The sequence below is a fragment of the Cyanistes caeruleus genome, chromosome 10 (genome assembly GCF_971803275.1).
Source record: "Cyanistes caeruleus chromosome 10, bCyaCae1.hap1.1, whole genome shotgun sequence".
Lineage (NCBI taxonomy): Eukaryota > Metazoa > Chordata > Aves > Passeriformes > Paridae > Cyanistes > Cyanistes caeruleus.
In genome coordinates this window covers 13172424-13189422 of record NC_141710.1, presented here as the reverse complement: position 1 = coordinate 13189422, position 16999 = coordinate 13172424, and the positions used below count along the sequence as shown (strand labels likewise).

Sequence of the window (16999 nt, the reverse complement as noted above, 5' to 3'; positions counted from 1 at the left end):
CCCACTGCCAGCGCTGCTGGGCTTCTGCCCACTCTGACTCATCCAGAAGCCCACAGTTTTCAGCAAGGCAACACAGAAACTAAACCTCAGCACTTTGGATAAACCACTGCCCCAAGCCCTGCTCATCAGAGGAATGTTGGGCTCGCCTCCTTCCAAGCCGTGCTGCCCCAGGGCAGACAGGGGTGCAGTGGTGGGTACCTCAAACACCCTGTCCCCACAGGGGGATCATCAGATTATGGTCCCTTCCACGACGCAGAATTTCAGAGCAGACCAGGTCATAGTCCTGACAAAAGTCCTACCCAAGCCTCAGGAAATTGGCTCTGGCTTCTGGCCGGAAAAGATGATTATTTTCAAGACATGGCTAGAAATAAAGCAGGGCTGAGTAACAAACAGCACACGCCTGTGAATCACTTCTGCAGCCACTCCCGGAGGTGAGAGCATTGGGAGGTTGCCCCAGGCTACTTACAAAGGAGAGAAACAGAGGGCGTGAGGGTTTGGGACGGCAGCATGTACCCACTCCACACATCTGGAGGGGAGAGGCAGCTCCTGAGACAGCAAACGGATGTGATTGAGGGTGAGATTAGCATTTTGCAGGGACAGGCTGTTCCATGCAGCCAGGAACTCACACGGTGCTGGATGGAGTGGGTCTCATGCTGCAGGGAAGCCCCAGGTTCAGCATTGCCTGGTGGACCTTTCTCACCTCCAGCTGCACCAACCAGAGGATGAAGCCCCCCTGACCAAGCCCTGGCCAGTGTGGAACCACTGTTATATCCCTGCACCTTCAAGGAGATGATGGAGCCCCAGAACAGCAGCGTCACTTATTGCTGGAGCTGTCTGCCTTGCTACAGGATAGCAGGACAGTCCCGTGTCTGTCTGTCCATGCTGGCACACCTCCAGCACATCCCCACGGCCAGGGTGGTGGATGCAGCAATGCTGAGTGGCTGTGAATCACCAAGGGACTTGAGACTGCTTGGAAAAATTAACGTAATCGCTAAAATTAGCAGCTCTGTGGGCTTGGCTGGGAGAGCACATTGTTCATCTGCCAAGCAGCTGAGCATGCTCACCCACGCCATGCAGACCCAGCTCCCCCCTCAGCCCCTGCTCCCTGCACCCCTCCAGCTCCTGCCTGAATTGATCCATCCCTGAAGGATGGGACCTCCCCATGGCCTGCTGCTCCCTGCAGTGCTGAGCTGGCCCCCCGGTTCCTTTGCACTGCTCCCACCCTGCTATGAAAGCACCCCCCCAAGGCCCCTGGTGTGCACAGAGACCAGCTGGCCCCAGGCCAAACACTGCTGCAGCGCAGGAGGAGGGTGGAGGGCTGGGCTGGGGGCCACAGAGGGAGTCCTCCCCATGTTCCAGCACAGGGGAGCACCTCTGGGCCTGAGCCCTGCAGCAGGACCCACAGGTTCAAGCCACAGCTGAGGGGTGAAGGAAAGGGCATTAGTCCCTCAAGGACTGGTGCTGGGGCCACCTCTGCTCTTAGAGAAACACCAGCAGCCCCTGCCCCAGCACAGGCCCACCCTAATCCTTTGAGCTCCTCCACAGCTCCCCCAGTGATCCAGCCATAGTTTTTCCCTCCCTGCTTGTGGAATGCAGGGTCTGCCTCACTGCTCATGGCTAGCTGATGCCATCATCTGCCCCAAGGGATGGGGACATGCCCTGCCGGGCCTGGGAAAGGCCTTATGCAAAGTGGAACTTTGTGAGGGAGCAGCAGCAGCTTTGGTCCATCGAGGATGGCCAGCAGGGATGGCTGTCAGGGTAACCTCCGGCCGTGCACCAGCACCAGGCCCACCACAGCCCTCCTGGAGCTCAAGGAAAATGGCATTTAGGATCTCAGGCTCCAGTGGGGTTCACCCCAGCAGCAGAACCGTCTCCTCCAGGCTCAGCCCGAGCGATAGCAGCAGCACGCAGGGCTTGGCCCAGGCTCAGGGCAGCGCTAGGCTGGAAGGAATGTGGGGCCCGCAGCCAAGTCCGCCTGCAGAGATAATCCGAAGCGGAAAGAGCTTGTCCGATGTGCGCTGTGAAAGGGGGGAAGGACCAGCTGGAGTGGGAGGTGATGGCATGGGGCTCATACACTGAGAAATGTTTCCTGGATCAGCATCATCTCTGTAAAGATACCTCTGGCACTACGAGTGCCCCAGGGACCTCTTCCCAACACACGAAGGGGAAAGGGGCCTCATTTCTTCCCAGGAGAAGCCAGCAGAGGAGTAAAAGGCAGACTGCAGAGCTGCTGCCAGCCATCCCTGGCTCTCTGCCCTGAGCTTTTTCCATGCAGAGAGACACAAAGGCACAGCTGGAAGTCTGGCATGCCATTCCTACAGCAGCAATTGCACAAGGGCTGAGCCCAGTGGTGGGTGGGTCCGGGTGCTGCTGGAACAGAAGCTCCCACCCTGTAGTGAAGTGGGACTCAGCCCCCTTGGCCCAAGTAAGAGACTACACCAGGGCTAATCCACCCACCAAAACCCACAGCTGAGCGTGAACCCAGATCTTGGCTACAAAAATGGAGGCATAACACCTCCCTAGCTGGGACAAAGCAGGAGCTTCAGGCCTTCCTCTCACTGTGGGTCTGTAAACACTCGTGGCCCCAGCCTTGTCCGGCAGGAACGTGCCTCAGGCTGCGGCCCTCCGCCAGCTCTTCAGTCATCCCTAGGAAATGTTCTGTTATCTGGACTGCCAAATCAGCAGCCCTAGGCAAGCTGTGCTGGTTGGAGACACAGCCAATGCTCCACAATGTCAGGCAGAGGCTCCCAGGGCTCCTGCCCCACAGCCAGCAGCTGCATGCACTCCTGAACCATGGAGCACTGCTGGGGGCCTTCTCCAAGCACATCTGCCATCACCCTACTTCTCTTTGGCATCAGGACAGGGAAGATCTGAAGTGCAGGCTCTGATCTTGCTGCTGTGCACTGGAGGACTGAACTGCATTTCACAGGCAGCTGCCCAGGCTCACTGCCCTCTGCAAGCAGTGACAAGGGCGCTCCTGCAGTTCCTGGTCTCACATGGCAAAGGAGGTGGGATAGAAAGGACCAGGACACCAGGGACACAAGGAAAGGATATATGTGCTGGTGACTTGGAAATGCTTGCTGCAGTGGCTGTGAAACAGACAGAGCTGCCAGTGTTCGTGGCAGCAGTTCATTCAATTCCCTCCTCAGCACCCTGTGCTTCGGGGACTCCATGAATTCAAATCCCAACAAGCAAAGGAGAATGGCATTTGTTGTGACATCAAGCTGGAAATGCAATGAATAGTCCCATGGCTTGGCAGGGTAGGTCAGAGCTCCCACTGCTCCAGGATTTCCTAAACAGAGAGAACAGGAGCAACTGCTAGAGCAGCGAGCATTTGAAGGGATGGAGTGAGCTATGGCTGGGCTGGCACAGCTGGCCTAGTGGTGAGGTACCCAAGCACTCCCAGCCAGGATGTGGCCCTGGAAGCAGGTCCTTGTCTCAGAGGTCTGGATGACATGCAGGACTGTCAACCATGCCTCTGCACCGCAATCAGGAGCCAAGAGAGTGGAACCAAACTCTTCAGCCACTGTATGCAGATGTGCTTTGCACTCACCTCTTCCCCCATACCAGGGACCCATTGGATCAGGGATTAGGTACCTCCAGTTTCTTCCAGCCCCCTGTGTTCCCATCCAGCCTAGTGGCAAAGGCTGAGCAGTAGATGATGTGTGGGCTGCAGGGACCGAGAAAATCCTTGCACACAAGGGAATGGTGCTTTGGGGCAGCAGCGAGGCAGGGCTGGGGACCAGCCTGCTGCCTTCCTGCCTGCCACAGCTGCATCATGCTGACCTGGACAGCTATCCCTTCTCCGGGAAAAACAGAAATGGCGCACGCATAAGGACATCCTTTGGATTTCCCCAGCCAGGGAGTTTGCTCCAATGGGCAAGAAACAATGAATCAGAGGCAGCTCAAAACAATACACCTCAGAGGAAAAGCTAGTAAACCACCCCAGGCACTCATTGCTCCAGCCTTTTGTTGTCTGATGACTTCACTTCCCCCGTCTGGCTCAAGCGTGGGGAAAGCCCGATGACAGCATGTGAAGAGGAATCATCCCGGGGAGAGGAATCATCCTGGTCTTAGCACTCGACTGTACACAGCCCTGTGCCAGAGCCCCCACGTGCCAGAGCTGGAGCTCAGCGGCTGCACCGGGAGCCAAGGAGCAGCGTGGGGGCCCAGTTGGCTCCACTGCAGGGCTGGGGCGGCCAGAGGAGCGTTCGGAAAGGCGGCAGCTGCTGCTGCCCCGCTGCCCTCGCGTAGGACAGCAAGGTGTCGTACCCATACCACGAGCAGGTGCTTTCCTTAGCAAGCAGACCCTGCGCATCCGAGTGCCCGGAGCACACTTCCTGCACGGAGGTAACCATCACCAGCATGGTTTGTGGAACCATTTCCTCACTAGTCCTGATTATACTGATCTGCCTGCCTGCGTGGCACCGAGCGACAGCGCTGGAGCTGGCACAGCGCTAAGTGGTCATTACAGCTGTCCAACAAGAACCTAAATTTGGAACAACTCTCTTTTCTTAAACACTACACGTAACCACCCAGAACCACCACTGAGAAAGCTCATTGTTGGTTTTGTGCTTCTCTCAAATATATTGCAATAAATATTCTGGAGCATCTGTTTATGATTCCTGTCACAGTTTTCTTTGCACCACTTGCAGTCACTTGCATTTCTGCTTCTTTAGAGATGGCTCTAACACCCATTTAGCCAGGATTGCTAAATTTTGTTAAACCTCACCAGCAAGACAACAATCATTCAACAATGAAGAAGTTCTCTCTTCTCACAGCCTGGAAGTGGAATGAATTTAGGCCCAGCAGCAGAGCACCTTGAAACAAAGCAGTCACAGTTTATTCTCACTGCCTAGAGTAACACACTGCAGGGAAGTGCAAGTAAACCTGCAAGAAGTGCAAGTTTTCTTCACCTCAAGTCTGTCACATACATTTCAAGGCCATCCAGAAAAGTCCTAGATAGTGAGAAAGTCACTAAGGTTACAGAATTACTCCTGGAGTAGAGGCTCTCTGGCCCAAGGAGCCAGGGAACCACACCCAGAGGTTTTTAAGCACATCAGAGCTTTTAAGAACAAAGAAAATCCCATAATGTAGATAAAAGTTGCTAGTTAAATCCAAGAGCTACTAAAGCACAGGCAGTCTGACAGGCACCAGTCTACTTATGAACTAAAAAATTCATACAGTTCAAAATATTAATAAAATATTAGTATAAGACCAAAACCCACACTATTGCCTAGTTGTTGCCTTGAAAGGACTGGAAGTCAGGGAATAGCAGTATATAATAAGGTAAAAAACAGTGAGACTGAAAATGTAACTGAACACTTCAAGTTGACCAAGTTGTGTATGTTCCCCAGCCAGCTTGAAAATGGAGGTGACACTTTGTGGCCCTCAGTTCAGGCAGGTTCCCTGCCCCTCAGCTGTATGCTGCGGTTTTGCTAGCCAAGGCCAGGAGAGACCATTCTTTTCTCTTCCAGCTCAGTCAAGATCAGCTCTCTCTCAAATTCATCCTTGTGGAGCCCATCCTCAGTCCTGGGCATCTACCTGGTACTCTGGTTTTAAGATTCCCTGCATCATGCAGCCAGGAACACCTTGATTTTTCAAACCACTGGCCAAAGTTTAAGGATGAAATTGTTTACTTAAAATTCAGAGTTGTGGGAACTTTACAAGGTTTACAGATAACCTCCAGGCAAACAATAAAATACATCAAGATTATATTTCCTAGCTCATCTTCCTCTCTTGTTAACTTTAATTGGTAGCCCTTCCTCATGCCACATCCTGGAAAGGGGCTGAGGATGTTATGCAAAAGTTAAAACACTTGCACCATACCATTCTGCACACATCTCCATTGTTTAAAGGTCCTTCCCAGCATCTCCTCCCAAAAACATAGTTTGTTTTCTCAGTAAGGAGACAAATGATTGCAGGCAGTATAGGGCATAATAGTATTGGAGTACTTTGGGCAATCTCTAAAGCACAGTTGGAAACATGTTCTGTGTAAGAGTTCCTACACTGATGGCACTCCATCTGAGCCATGAACACTCAGCAGGCAGCAGCCTCTGGCAGCAACAGTGCTGCACTCCAAGGCAGGAGCCCCACAGCACACATGTAGAGGTGACCAGACACTTTCATCTTGCCCTCTGGGTTCATGCACCAAGTGCTGTAGCAATTTACAGTGCCTATAGCCACCCTTGGCAAATGCTGCAAGGTGCATAAAACTAATTTCCATTATGTTGTAAAGACAAGGTCTTATATATGTCCTGCTATGAAGATTTGGTCCTTGCTATGAAGATTTGTAATCCAGATCTGAATCGAGTATTAACTGCTCAAATGTTCAAAAATGATCTTAAGCAACACTGCCAGTTCTTTCTTGGGCTGGACTCCTCTATCTTCTTAATATTCTTATCAGAACTACAGGCTGAGCAGGAATATTTCTGGAGTGCAAGAGTTGCCTGGTGTTACCCATCACATACAGACTGAGCACAATGACTACAGTCTGGAGTGTTAAAATCAAACTGTGAACGCACAAGAATAGCTGGCAATAAGGAACCCTGGTATTAAAATAGGATTTAGCACTGCTTGGGGCTGGAAACTCATCCCACCAGACAAGTGTAGTTAAATCTGTCCCTCTGACACTGTTGGTTCGTGCTATGATGCTGGGAGAAGTCTGGACTGGAATATCTGAGAAATGTAACCCAGGTTGTCCAACATTTTCAACATGGGAGTAGGTAAAACCTGGTGTAGCGGGAGGAATTGTCGTGGGTGTGCTGATCATTTCCATGTGGGACAGCACTGTTACAGCAGTCTCCCGAAATGATGTGAAGCGCTCCATCACAGGAGATGTCGAAGTCTGGGAATAAGTTGAACTGAATGTCTGATAGGTTATAGCTGTGGTTGGTTGGCAGTCTGGGTCATTGATGCTTAGAGACACAAGAGAAATATTCTGCATTGCCTTTGGGCTGTGGCACATTAGAGATGGTACATTTTTAACTATTGTTGTGCTCTTTTGGAGCCATTCTCGGAAGCCAAGAATTTGGCAATCACATTTCCAAGGGTTGTTGTCAAGGACAACTTCTTCCAGCTCAGGTAAAGCAGTAAAGAAGTCTGCAGGAAGAGACTGCAGGTTAGTACTATTCAGGTAAACTTTCTGGAGATGCTTGAGATTATGAAAGAGGTTTCTAGGAAGATCCTCAAGCCTTGTATCAAAGAGGGAAATGTTCTGCAATTTGTGAAGGCTAAGAAAGATTCCCTCTGGCAAACTGGAAATATTACTTGTATGGAGAGAAAGGCCCCGCAGTTCATTCAGACCACTGAATACATTCCTGGGAAGAACTGTAAGCTCTGGGTTAAAACTCAGCACAAGAAGCTCTAAATTTGTCAAGTTACTGAACACAAAATCTGGTATTGTTGAGAGCTTTGTTTGATACAGCCATAGGCTACCAAGATGCCTCATCTCTCCAAACAATACTTCTGGAAGAGACTTCAGTGGGTTCCTGTACAAGGTCAGTTTAGACAGGTCATGCAAGTGCAAAAAAAGCCCAGAAGGCAAAGTCTGAAGCCTGTTTCTGGAGAGTGTCAGGGTTCTTAGTTTACCAAGGCAATGAAATGCATCAGGAGCAATGGAATGGATATTATTGGAATGCAGGAAAAGCTCCTGCAGCTCCTTCAGGCTATCAAACACACCAGACTCTATTGAAGACAGTCTATTAATGTACAGCATCAGCCTCTCAAGCCTGGCTAATGCACTAAATATACTTCTAGGCAGTGCTGCTAAGTAATTTCTTGACAAGTTCAGTACTCTGAGTTTGGCGAGTTTCTTCATCACACCACTGGGAAGTGCTGTTAGTTGGTTTTTGTTCAAGTAGAGCTCCTGCAAACTAGCCAGTTTGTCAAAGAGATTTTCCTCGATAGATTTCAACCTGTTACTTTCAATGATCAATTGTTGAAGCTGCACCATGTCATCAAATACTTCTGGGGGAAGTTCAACCAGCTTATTACCTAGCAGTTTGAGGACTTTTAGCCTTCCCAAGCCTTTAAAAGCCATAGGTGAAACCAGAGCGATGTTGTTTGAAGACAGGATGAGATGCTGCAGTTCCACCATCCTAGCAAAAACATCCTGCAAGTACGATATGTTACCATTTGTTATGTGAATTTCTGTCATGTTGCAAGGCAGATTTAACAATTCCAGGTCTTTTATGTGGGGGCCAGAGCAATAAATTGCATTTTTTGAAGAGCAGTCACAGTTCTCAGGACAAAGAGATGCGTCCAACTGGAAGAAAAGCTTGATCATCACTGATAAACGAAACACCAACATCCTTGTTGAAGTGCCAGAAACATTAGCTGTTACAAGAGATAAGAGAGAATCAGGATTTGATCATAAGTAACTTAGCAGCTCACAAAGATGTGTGATTATATCATAAACCTGCAAATGTGTGCAAAATTTCCCTTGCCTTGAAAGCAAACATCAAAATACCTTTTATTGTTGACTGACAATATTTCTCAAGCGCTCAGTTTACACTGAGAAGTACAGATAAATTAACTTGCTTAAAGTCAAGTATTCCTTGTTTGTATTTTTACCAGTTAACTATAATAAAAGTATACAAAAATCACGATGAAGCACTTAAGTAGTCAAAAGGCATGTATTTATTTGAACAGAAAAGCATTACAGAATCACAGAAGGGTTTGGGTTGGAAGGGAACTTAAGGATAATCTATTTCCAAGTGACAGGGACATCTTCCACTAGACAAGGTTTAGTATATTGTACTAAATTACATGCCAAAAATATTTTCAAAAATTATCAAAAGGTCCTGCACTCGCTGTGTTTTTCCATTGTAAGTTATCTGAGGATTAAAAATAAAGTTTAGCCTGCAAAAATAGACAATGGAGGTAAAAAGGTTGTCCTGTACTTTAAGTGGTGAAAAGCAAAACAGCACCATCCAGTTAAATCCTGTCTCAGCATTTTCAAGCGATGGCTTCTTGGAACAGCCCAGGAACACACAAGAAGGAACAGGCTATTTTTGACATAGCCTGAAATAACACAGAAGACCCCATGTGGCACAGGACAGTAGTGAGCCTCTGATAACCAAGTCTCATTTCAGCAGCTTAACACAATACCCAGCTATCAGCAGTGGTTTTAAAAGTACAGTGAAATGAGAAGAAAGAAGTGCACCAAAATAGATGGGAAATTGTAGCAATAAAGGCACATCTGCATGAAACACACCACAGAGTTAGAAAGTTGCATACATTTCCAAACAAACAGGAAAGCAATCATTGTAGGTATAAATGGCAATATTTAAAAGAGCAAGTCAAACAGAAACCCAGAGTCTGGAAATATTTCTCAACGAAATCAACAAGTCCAAGTGTATCAGAAATCTGATGTCAAGCACCTGGCTGAGCAGCAGAATAAGCAGCAGCTGGGACAGCTGGAATACACAATTTCCACAGACAGAACTGGGAGAGCTGACACAATGTCAGTCTTCTGCACCAGGAACATGGGGAAGAGGACAGCTTGTCAGGGGCAGGGATGAAGCTCTCCCATACAGCCCCACAGACTGTTGGGTACAACACCCATCACTTAAAGAGAAATCAGGAAGGACAGCAGAGTTTCTCAGGCACCTGAGCTGCTGACAAGAACATACCATGACAGACCCAAAACAGCTGCATGTCCAAACCAGCTCCTGCATTAAAAAAATCCCAAAAGAGCAAAAGAGAGTGCTTAAAAAAATAATTAAAAAAATTATTTAAATTTATCTTTAAAGTACTGAAGTATAGTAAAATCTCTAACTCTCCCTCAGGAAGGGAAGGGCATGGCATTTAGTGCTATCAATGACCAGCAACACCATGCCACAAAGCAAGATCTCAGAAGGCTGTTCATAAGTCATTGAATGAGACATTTTCATCACCAAAAAATAGCACGAGATTTCACTCTTCCAAAGGTCTTTCACACGTCAAACAAGAATCTTTCAGAGAATCTCACCCTCCTAGTAATCCTCCCCACCCCAAAACACTCTCTCATAAACCAGTGATGCTTTTACCTCAACGAATTTGTAACTCAGCCTGCCCCTGATCCTACAAGCAGAGCCCTCCATCCAGAAACCCATTAAGAAATTTCTGTTTCAAGCCTTGACAAGCATCTCAACCTGCCCCAACTTAACTCAAAACCACAGGAGAACTACAGGATTCAGTGAGACAAGAGAAGCAAGGATCTAAAGAACCAAATGGAGGGAAAACCCCCCAGTTTGCTCTGCTAGAAACTGCAAATGCAGGTGCCTTGGAAGGTATGACTACAGGCCACTCTGTAAAATCAGAAACAGACTAACACTAGACTGTAGGTTTGTGATGGCTATTTTCCTGGTCTTATAGCAAAAAAGAAGAGTACATAAGATGACAAGGTTAGATGCTCAGAAATGCTAGAAAGCACTAGTTTTCACAAACAGCAAAATGGTAGAAATTCTTTGCAAGATCTGAAGGCTGTAAGTGCTGCCACAAGAACTGGACAAGCCTATGGGTCTCAAATGTCTAGAGCTGCTAGCAGTATTTTTTTAAGAAACATTTAAATATTTTAACAGTATAGAATAGTGATACCCACAATAAAGATCATAATTATACATTTCCATTCATTAAGATTCTCTCAAACCCTCACACAACATACCTGGCATTCCAGAAAAGGTACCAGCCTGGCTGGTCATTTACCAAGGTCTGGTCTACAGCCTCTTCCCTTTCAGCTGCCCCCTTAATATTTCTCAAGACTACAAAAGGATGCCAGAGGCAATAGATTAATATTGTTACTACATAAGAATTCCCAAATCAGCTTTGAACTTAGTTTTACAGAACACTAAGCACATGTATTGCTTACAGTGGTGCTTACCTCTTTTACTGTCTTGCAAGTTCCTAAACTCATAGAAGCATGAAAAAGGAATTTTGAGCTGTACCTTAGAAACTTATCTGCTTTTTAAAGGAACTTACTAGGAGCAGAGCAGGCAATCAGGCTTCACCATGACACTGCACTTTAAATGGGAAGTAAAACAGCAAAACGCATCCTCTAGATAACACTTTAACCCATATTTGTCCAGCTACTGAGACAGGCCAAAGGCCAAACAATATCTGAAGCTTCAGAGCAGATTTTTGCCTACAGCTGTTCAAGCAACCAACTCCTGCAGGTTGCATGTAACTCCAAAAGTAAGGCTTGAAGCCACTCATGTAACAGGAGGAAGTTTTAAGTCACACACCCAACAGCAGAAAACCCACCTGTAGCTTCTTTGGCAGTAATATTGGAGTCTGTGCTTCAGCCAACCCAAAGCAACTCTGAGTGAAGTCAGAAATCTACATTTCAATGTGAGATGTGATCATAAATTTCAAATTTGTCACCAGTCTGCTACATAGGTTTTGAAGGAGTGGACACATCCTCTTTAAAGCAAATGCTCATGCCTTCACAAAGCTGCTCTAACTTACAATTTCTTGCGGGATTGGAGTCAAAACAATTTCAGTAAGGAATGAAGGGCTTTTTACTTAATGCTTTGGCTAAGCATTCCAAGGTTGACACATTTATTTTCTGTTTTTCCTCAAAGTCTTCTGGAGTGGCAGGCCAGCAAAACCTAAAACAAATAAGATTCTGAAAGACAAAAGCTAAGTTTCAAAAATAGAAGCTTGAAATTGAAAGATGAAGTTTTTGTTATTAAGTAAAAAGGTATGTTAAGTATCTTGTCTTCAAGTTTAAAATAATGTGCTCTGCCAATGACTGTTTCAATAGAAGGTGAGCCACAGGATAGAAAAGATGTCTTCATTTCCACATGATTTTTCTGAAGATGACTGTGACAATGGTGACAGCTCAGATCATGCCTCCCACATGTCCAAACAGAAGGAACATCTGAGTAACCAAAGGTGGAAACATGTTGCTATCACATGTACAAAGTGTGGCTTTAGAATGGCTCTCGCAAGCCACCAGGTAAAGCTGCAGTCAGTGTGATCCCCCTGCAGAACACTGCCACAGAGCCACCCTTCCCACCCCCACCTGCAAAAATACAGAGGCACTGAACAACATATCCAAGACATCAGAGGGAGTAAGTCTGTGTTCTTCAACAAGCTTTAGATCTAATTCTATAGAGAATAATTAAAACAATTGCATGAAACTAATGAGAAGAGTTAAAATATCCATTCCTTTTAATTTTATTTTCAAAGAGCTTCAGTCACAAAAATGATTTACAAGTCTATTTACAATTCTATTGTACAGTTATTTATGTATGCCTCTTGACAACAGGGTACCATTCTAGAGCAGCAATACATATTTTAAATACAAAGATGTAGTATTTCAGATTTAAAAATAAAAGGAAGCAGAGCTTCTAGAGAGTGCTGTAAGGATGAACATTTTAATCTGTGTTAGGCTTGAGAAATTAATGACAAACTAAGTAGTTTCTGGTTCACATAATTATTAAACAAGCTGCAGTTTGTTGAAAATAGTTTTAAAAACCTGAAGCTTTACTGTATATAAAATCAACATATTCAAGACTCTAAAAATTGTCAAAAACCCACAGCTTTCCCTTAGACATACAAAACCCTAAGTTTACAATTCAGAATTTCATGGGAGAAATCCTACAGGACTTGAGCTCTCTCATTTTGTGATGACCAACATAAGCATTAAAAATTTGCAGCATAAAAAGGACTCCACATCTGCTTAGTATTATACTGCATATACACATATACAGTACAGGATTATTTACCCAATTTGGGATGACTGTTCAGCACAACCTTCATGAAGAAAGAAAAAAATAAATAGAATTAAAAATCCAACAACTTTTTAAAAAGTGCAACAGTAAGAGTTTCCAATTTAAAGTTATGATGAATATGGACAGTCAGTTCTGTGGGTTTTTCAGCCGCTTCTATTCAAGCATTATTTGCAGCATTTTCTTTTTACAGTAGATTTAGTTCTATAGTACATGAAACTAGAGTTACTACTAATTGAATCTGAAGGGAAAGGAAGAAAAAAACTTTAAAAATAACCCTGAGGGATATACAATTTCATGATCTTGTAATTTATTTCTAAAAAGTAACATTTATTATTTAGCAATTGCTTTTCTGGATAGACCAGTCCTTTAAGTATGTGCATAAATAATATTTAAAAATCAGTAGTATTTACAAATCCTAATACATCAAAATAAAATACGTACAGATTGAAGTCTGCATACACAAATAATTTAATAATAAATCAAACTCCTCAACATAAGGCCAAAATATACAGCAGGAAGAAAATGTCTACCCAGTATCTAGTGGAGCTCACTAACTTGGTCTGTTCACCTGAATTTAGATTTCCAAGATGAACACTAAAAGAGATTTTTTTTCACTACAAAATGAATTTCATCTTACTTCAAAACAGAAACTGAATACACTAGTGCAGATCTAGTTTGCTGCATTTCTGAAAACCAGAAAAACTAAACTGCTCAAAATGAGAAAAATTATAGGTGGTCAAATTCAGCTCTTGGGCAGGAAGGCATAAATCCCAATAATTGCAGAAAATGCAAAAGCTTATTTTGTGGCTGAACTTGCAATAACAAGATGAATTCTCAGAAAAGCTGATTTATTATTCTTGACTAAGCGTCAGAGCTCAAGCATGCAACCTCAGGAACATTTACCAACCCTGAACGCAGGCCTGGAGGAAACAAGCTCCCATTTGCAAAACATTCAAGTTTACTACGCTCATGAGCCATTAGTTACTCAGTTGAGACACTTGGCAATTTTCTGCTTTAGTAAGAGTTCCCTAAAATGTTCTCCAAAGTCAAGCCCACCTTAATAAGCTGTTTCCTCCTCACTTTCTAGGTAAGTCTAATAAACTAGAATAAGACTGAAAAACTAGCTTCAGAAATCAAACAAGCCAAGAGAAATTATCAGTTTGGGGAAAGTATTAAGCAAAAGCATATAAAAGGGAAAGACAAATATTTTCTTTCAGTTCTCATGAAACAGCAAATCTAAAATGGTCAATGAAATGGAAAGCAGAAGCTTATGCGTTTAAGGATAAGTCACAGCTCCCAGGTCCAAGATGCATAGCTTCACAATATTTTTCAACTAAAATATTTTTGTTTAGATTTGAATACTACTTACGCAGCTAAGAATTATTCTTCATCAGTTATTCCATGCTACAAAGATTTTTGTAAAATCAACACTGGCAAAAATTAGCCAACTGACTCAGGTTCATGACTAATTAATGTATCCAATGTTTGCAGACCCTTTAAAAGCTACCAATGTTGTTAAATGTTTATGACCTTAAGAAGCCTTACATTGCTCTGTTGAATGAATGCTAAGAAAACCACTTCCCCCTTTCCCCCTGCTCCACTCCTCAGAAACAAACAACAACAACAACAGAAATCAGGAAAAGAGTTGACAGCTGGACTGGAAGATAGTACACCATATGCATACTATTTAGGAGGAGCAATAACTTCAACAACCAAATTCTAGGAAAAGGTCTTCCAAACCATTTAGCACCACTTTTAAATTCCCTGTTGGCACAGTATATTCAAACACTGCAGAAACCACAACATGATTGACATTAACATGGTTAATGGTTGGACTTGATGATCTTGAAGGTCTTTTCCAACCTTACTGATTCTATGAGCAGCAGGGCACACTGTCCATACTGCCTTATGAACAGCACAAGGGAATTAGGCCTGATCTGAAAAATTCTGCTTATTAAAACAAGGCTGGAATGGAATTGTCTCCACAGGAATTTAAAAGAACAAAACAAAACAAGACAACCCAGGAAAAAAAAAAAAAAAAAAAAAAAGGAAAAAAAGAAAGGAAAAAAAATCCCTAACATCAAAACCTCAAATTCCATCATCAGAATATACACACTTCAAAACAATCCCAGCCAGCCAGTGAGTTTGGGGCCCTCATTCCACAACTACTCTAAAGGACCCAACTTCCTTCTCTAAAGGATCTCTTCAGAATGATGAATTCTTCAGATCCCAGATCCCCTCCCAAAGCTTGGAGGTGTCTGGACCAGTTAGTTGCCCCTGGTCAAAAACAGACTGATCAAGACTCAATATTTATCATCTTCCCAAAAAGACACCAAGGAAGACTTTTCCAAACATTTACAAAGTTGACAATGGTTTGGAGATAAGTAATTTGTGGTTTAGAAACAAACAAAAAGGTTTTAAGCCTTGCAAGTCAAAGTGCTGTCTGCCTCTACTTCTTTGTAGACCTATTTTTCTAGTGGTCTTGTGTTCTGATACTGCCACATGGCAAAATGATGTATGGCTATCCCTAGTGCTTAAGCAGCATTAGTGGCGACACAAGCTTTTATTTTTTTTATATTTTTTTCTTTTTTCTGATAAATAGAATGTGCATAAGCCTTATAGTTCTGCAGCAAGACAGACTTAAGCTCAATTTTCTCTTAATTTTGTTTCGTACAGCTACATGTAGCACTTGAGACACTGGCAGACACTTTGAAATGCCTGTGCTCTTAACCTGCACAAATCCCACATGAGGGCATGTGACAATAGACCTCCCTCCCACTCCCATATCCCTTGCAGCAGTAAATCTGGCCTTACTACTTCAAGACATAGAGGAAAATTATCTTTAGATTTACAAATAAAACATGGTCCACAAAGGGATAATCCAACCCTTCTGCTGGAAAAAGCAAGGTCTATGGAGAAATGCATAGCTAAATGTAATAAAACATGCCATAGAAGAAAGTGTTAAGATTCTCCATCCTTCTTTCTCCAAAAACTTACAGTGTAGCCAAATGGCTCCTCCCCTGGAGGCCACCTAAGCCCTTCCTTGTGGTTAGCTAGAAAAGAAGTCAAGAATCCACATGAAAGCAATGTGCTTGTTTCTTAAGGGCAGAGCATATTGCTTCTTTGGCATTCCCAACTTCTGCTGTGGCAGACTAAATAATTGAACTCAGAACCCAAACATTACACCTGCAAACACTCCTTACTAATAGGGACAAACTTAGAGGTACACACAAATTTTAGAACTGTTCTGAGGCACGAAACTTTTCATCAGTCAAATAAAAACCAACTAAATAAACAAAATAACCCCAACCAACCAAAAAAAAAACAAACAGAAAAAACCCCCAAACCATGACAAGGTTATTAAGCACCTCTAGTACAGCCATGAAACCATCACATCATAGGGTTTACATGAACACATGCCCAGATAAGCAGGTTAGAACAATTATTAAGATACTCCAGGCAAATAATGTGAACCTGTTTTAACTGCCCTGCAGTTTAAACCTTCAAATGCATCTCATTTAGGAACAATGAAATCTGAAAGAAGGTGGAAGGAAACACAATCATTTTTGTTCTGCCTAAGGTAACTCACATTTTTAAAATGTATAGCCATAAGATGCCTGGCTCTGAATTTTGTATTCAGAGAGACAAACCAGTTGGAAATCTGCATTAGAATTTGACATTTAGCACACTGCAGTTTCAAATAAAGCCTTAAAATTACATTCTTCTGAATACTACTAAAGATACATGCCACCAAGATCCACTGCTATGTTACAGTGATGATTTGATATGAACCATTTTCTTGGGATGGTACTTTTGCTTCTGTTGTTGTCCTGGGTTTTGGTGGCCATTCTGGATCAACCAGCAGTTCCTGAGCTAGGTGCATATACTTGGCTTTTGGTGTCTTCTCTCTACAACCAAACAGGGAAGAAAGGAAACAGACTCCACAGCGGTCCCCAGTCTCCTGCAGAAGTGAACAGATTTGAAAATTGGATTACCATAACAAAAAAAAATAAAAATAAAATAAAAGGTCAGTAACAATACAGTAAATCACTAGAAGAAAAACTATTATTTCAGTCTTTAATTTACTATTTCATTATCACATTGGATTAGACCTGTGGTATACAGAAACTTCTGTTTTGTCATCTCTTCTATATTATGGTAGTAATCAATTTCAAAAAACATTAAAAAAATACTTCACATTATTGTGACATCTAAGATCAACAACAGTTTTTATGCATATTTTATAATAATTTCGATAATCACAGAACAGGGAACAAGTA

General features: G+C 43.7%; 2 protein-coding genes across 12 annotated transcripts in view; both read right to left on the bottom strand.

Annotated features, from left to right (window-relative positions):
* Positions 1 to 5618: 5618 nt before the first annotated feature.
* Positions 5619 to 10939, bottom strand: GP5 (glycoprotein V platelet). 2 transcript variants are annotated; one of them, XM_023933077.2, is made up of 3 exons: positions 10865 to 10939; positions 10649 to 10745; positions 5619 to 8337 (listed from the first exon to the last, which is right to left on the bottom strand). In XM_023933077.2, the coding sequence occupies exons 2-3, from the start codon at positions 10683 to 10685 to the stop codon at positions 6383 to 6385; spliced, it is 1992 nt and encodes a 663-aa protein (XP_023788845.2). In that variant the 5' UTR covers positions 10686 to 10745; positions 10865 to 10939; the 3' UTR covers positions 5619 to 6382. The 2 variants fall into 2 exon arrangements, with proteins under 2 accessions (XP_023788845.2, XP_023788846.2); XM_023933078.2 differs by lacking the exon at positions 10649 to 10745 and having other exon boundaries at positions 10865 to 10929.
* A 1194-nt stretch (positions 10940 to 12133) lies between these two features.
* Positions 12134 to 16999, bottom strand: part of ATP13A3 (ATPase 13A3) — a 56842-nt gene continuing 51976 nt past the window's right edge. For all 10 annotated transcript variants that reach the window (XM_086843604.1, XM_086843610.1, XM_086843609.1 and 7 more), the window contains one exon: positions 12134 to 16680. In XM_086843604.1, the coding sequence (XP_086699730.1) occupies positions 16483 to 16680 (198 nt within the window). In that variant the 3' untranslated portion in view covers positions 12134 to 16482. The remainder of the gene's footprint in view (positions 16681 to 16999) is intronic.

Coding starts and splice junctions, on each gene's coding strand:
- GP5 (XM_023933077.2), bottom strand. CDS start 10,685: ATGACCAGCCAGGCTGGTACCTTTTCTGGAATGCCAG. Junction 8,338..10,648: donor TACCTTTTCTGGAATGCCAG/GTATGTTGTGTG, acceptor CTCTTGTAACAG/CTAATGTTTCTGGCACTTCA.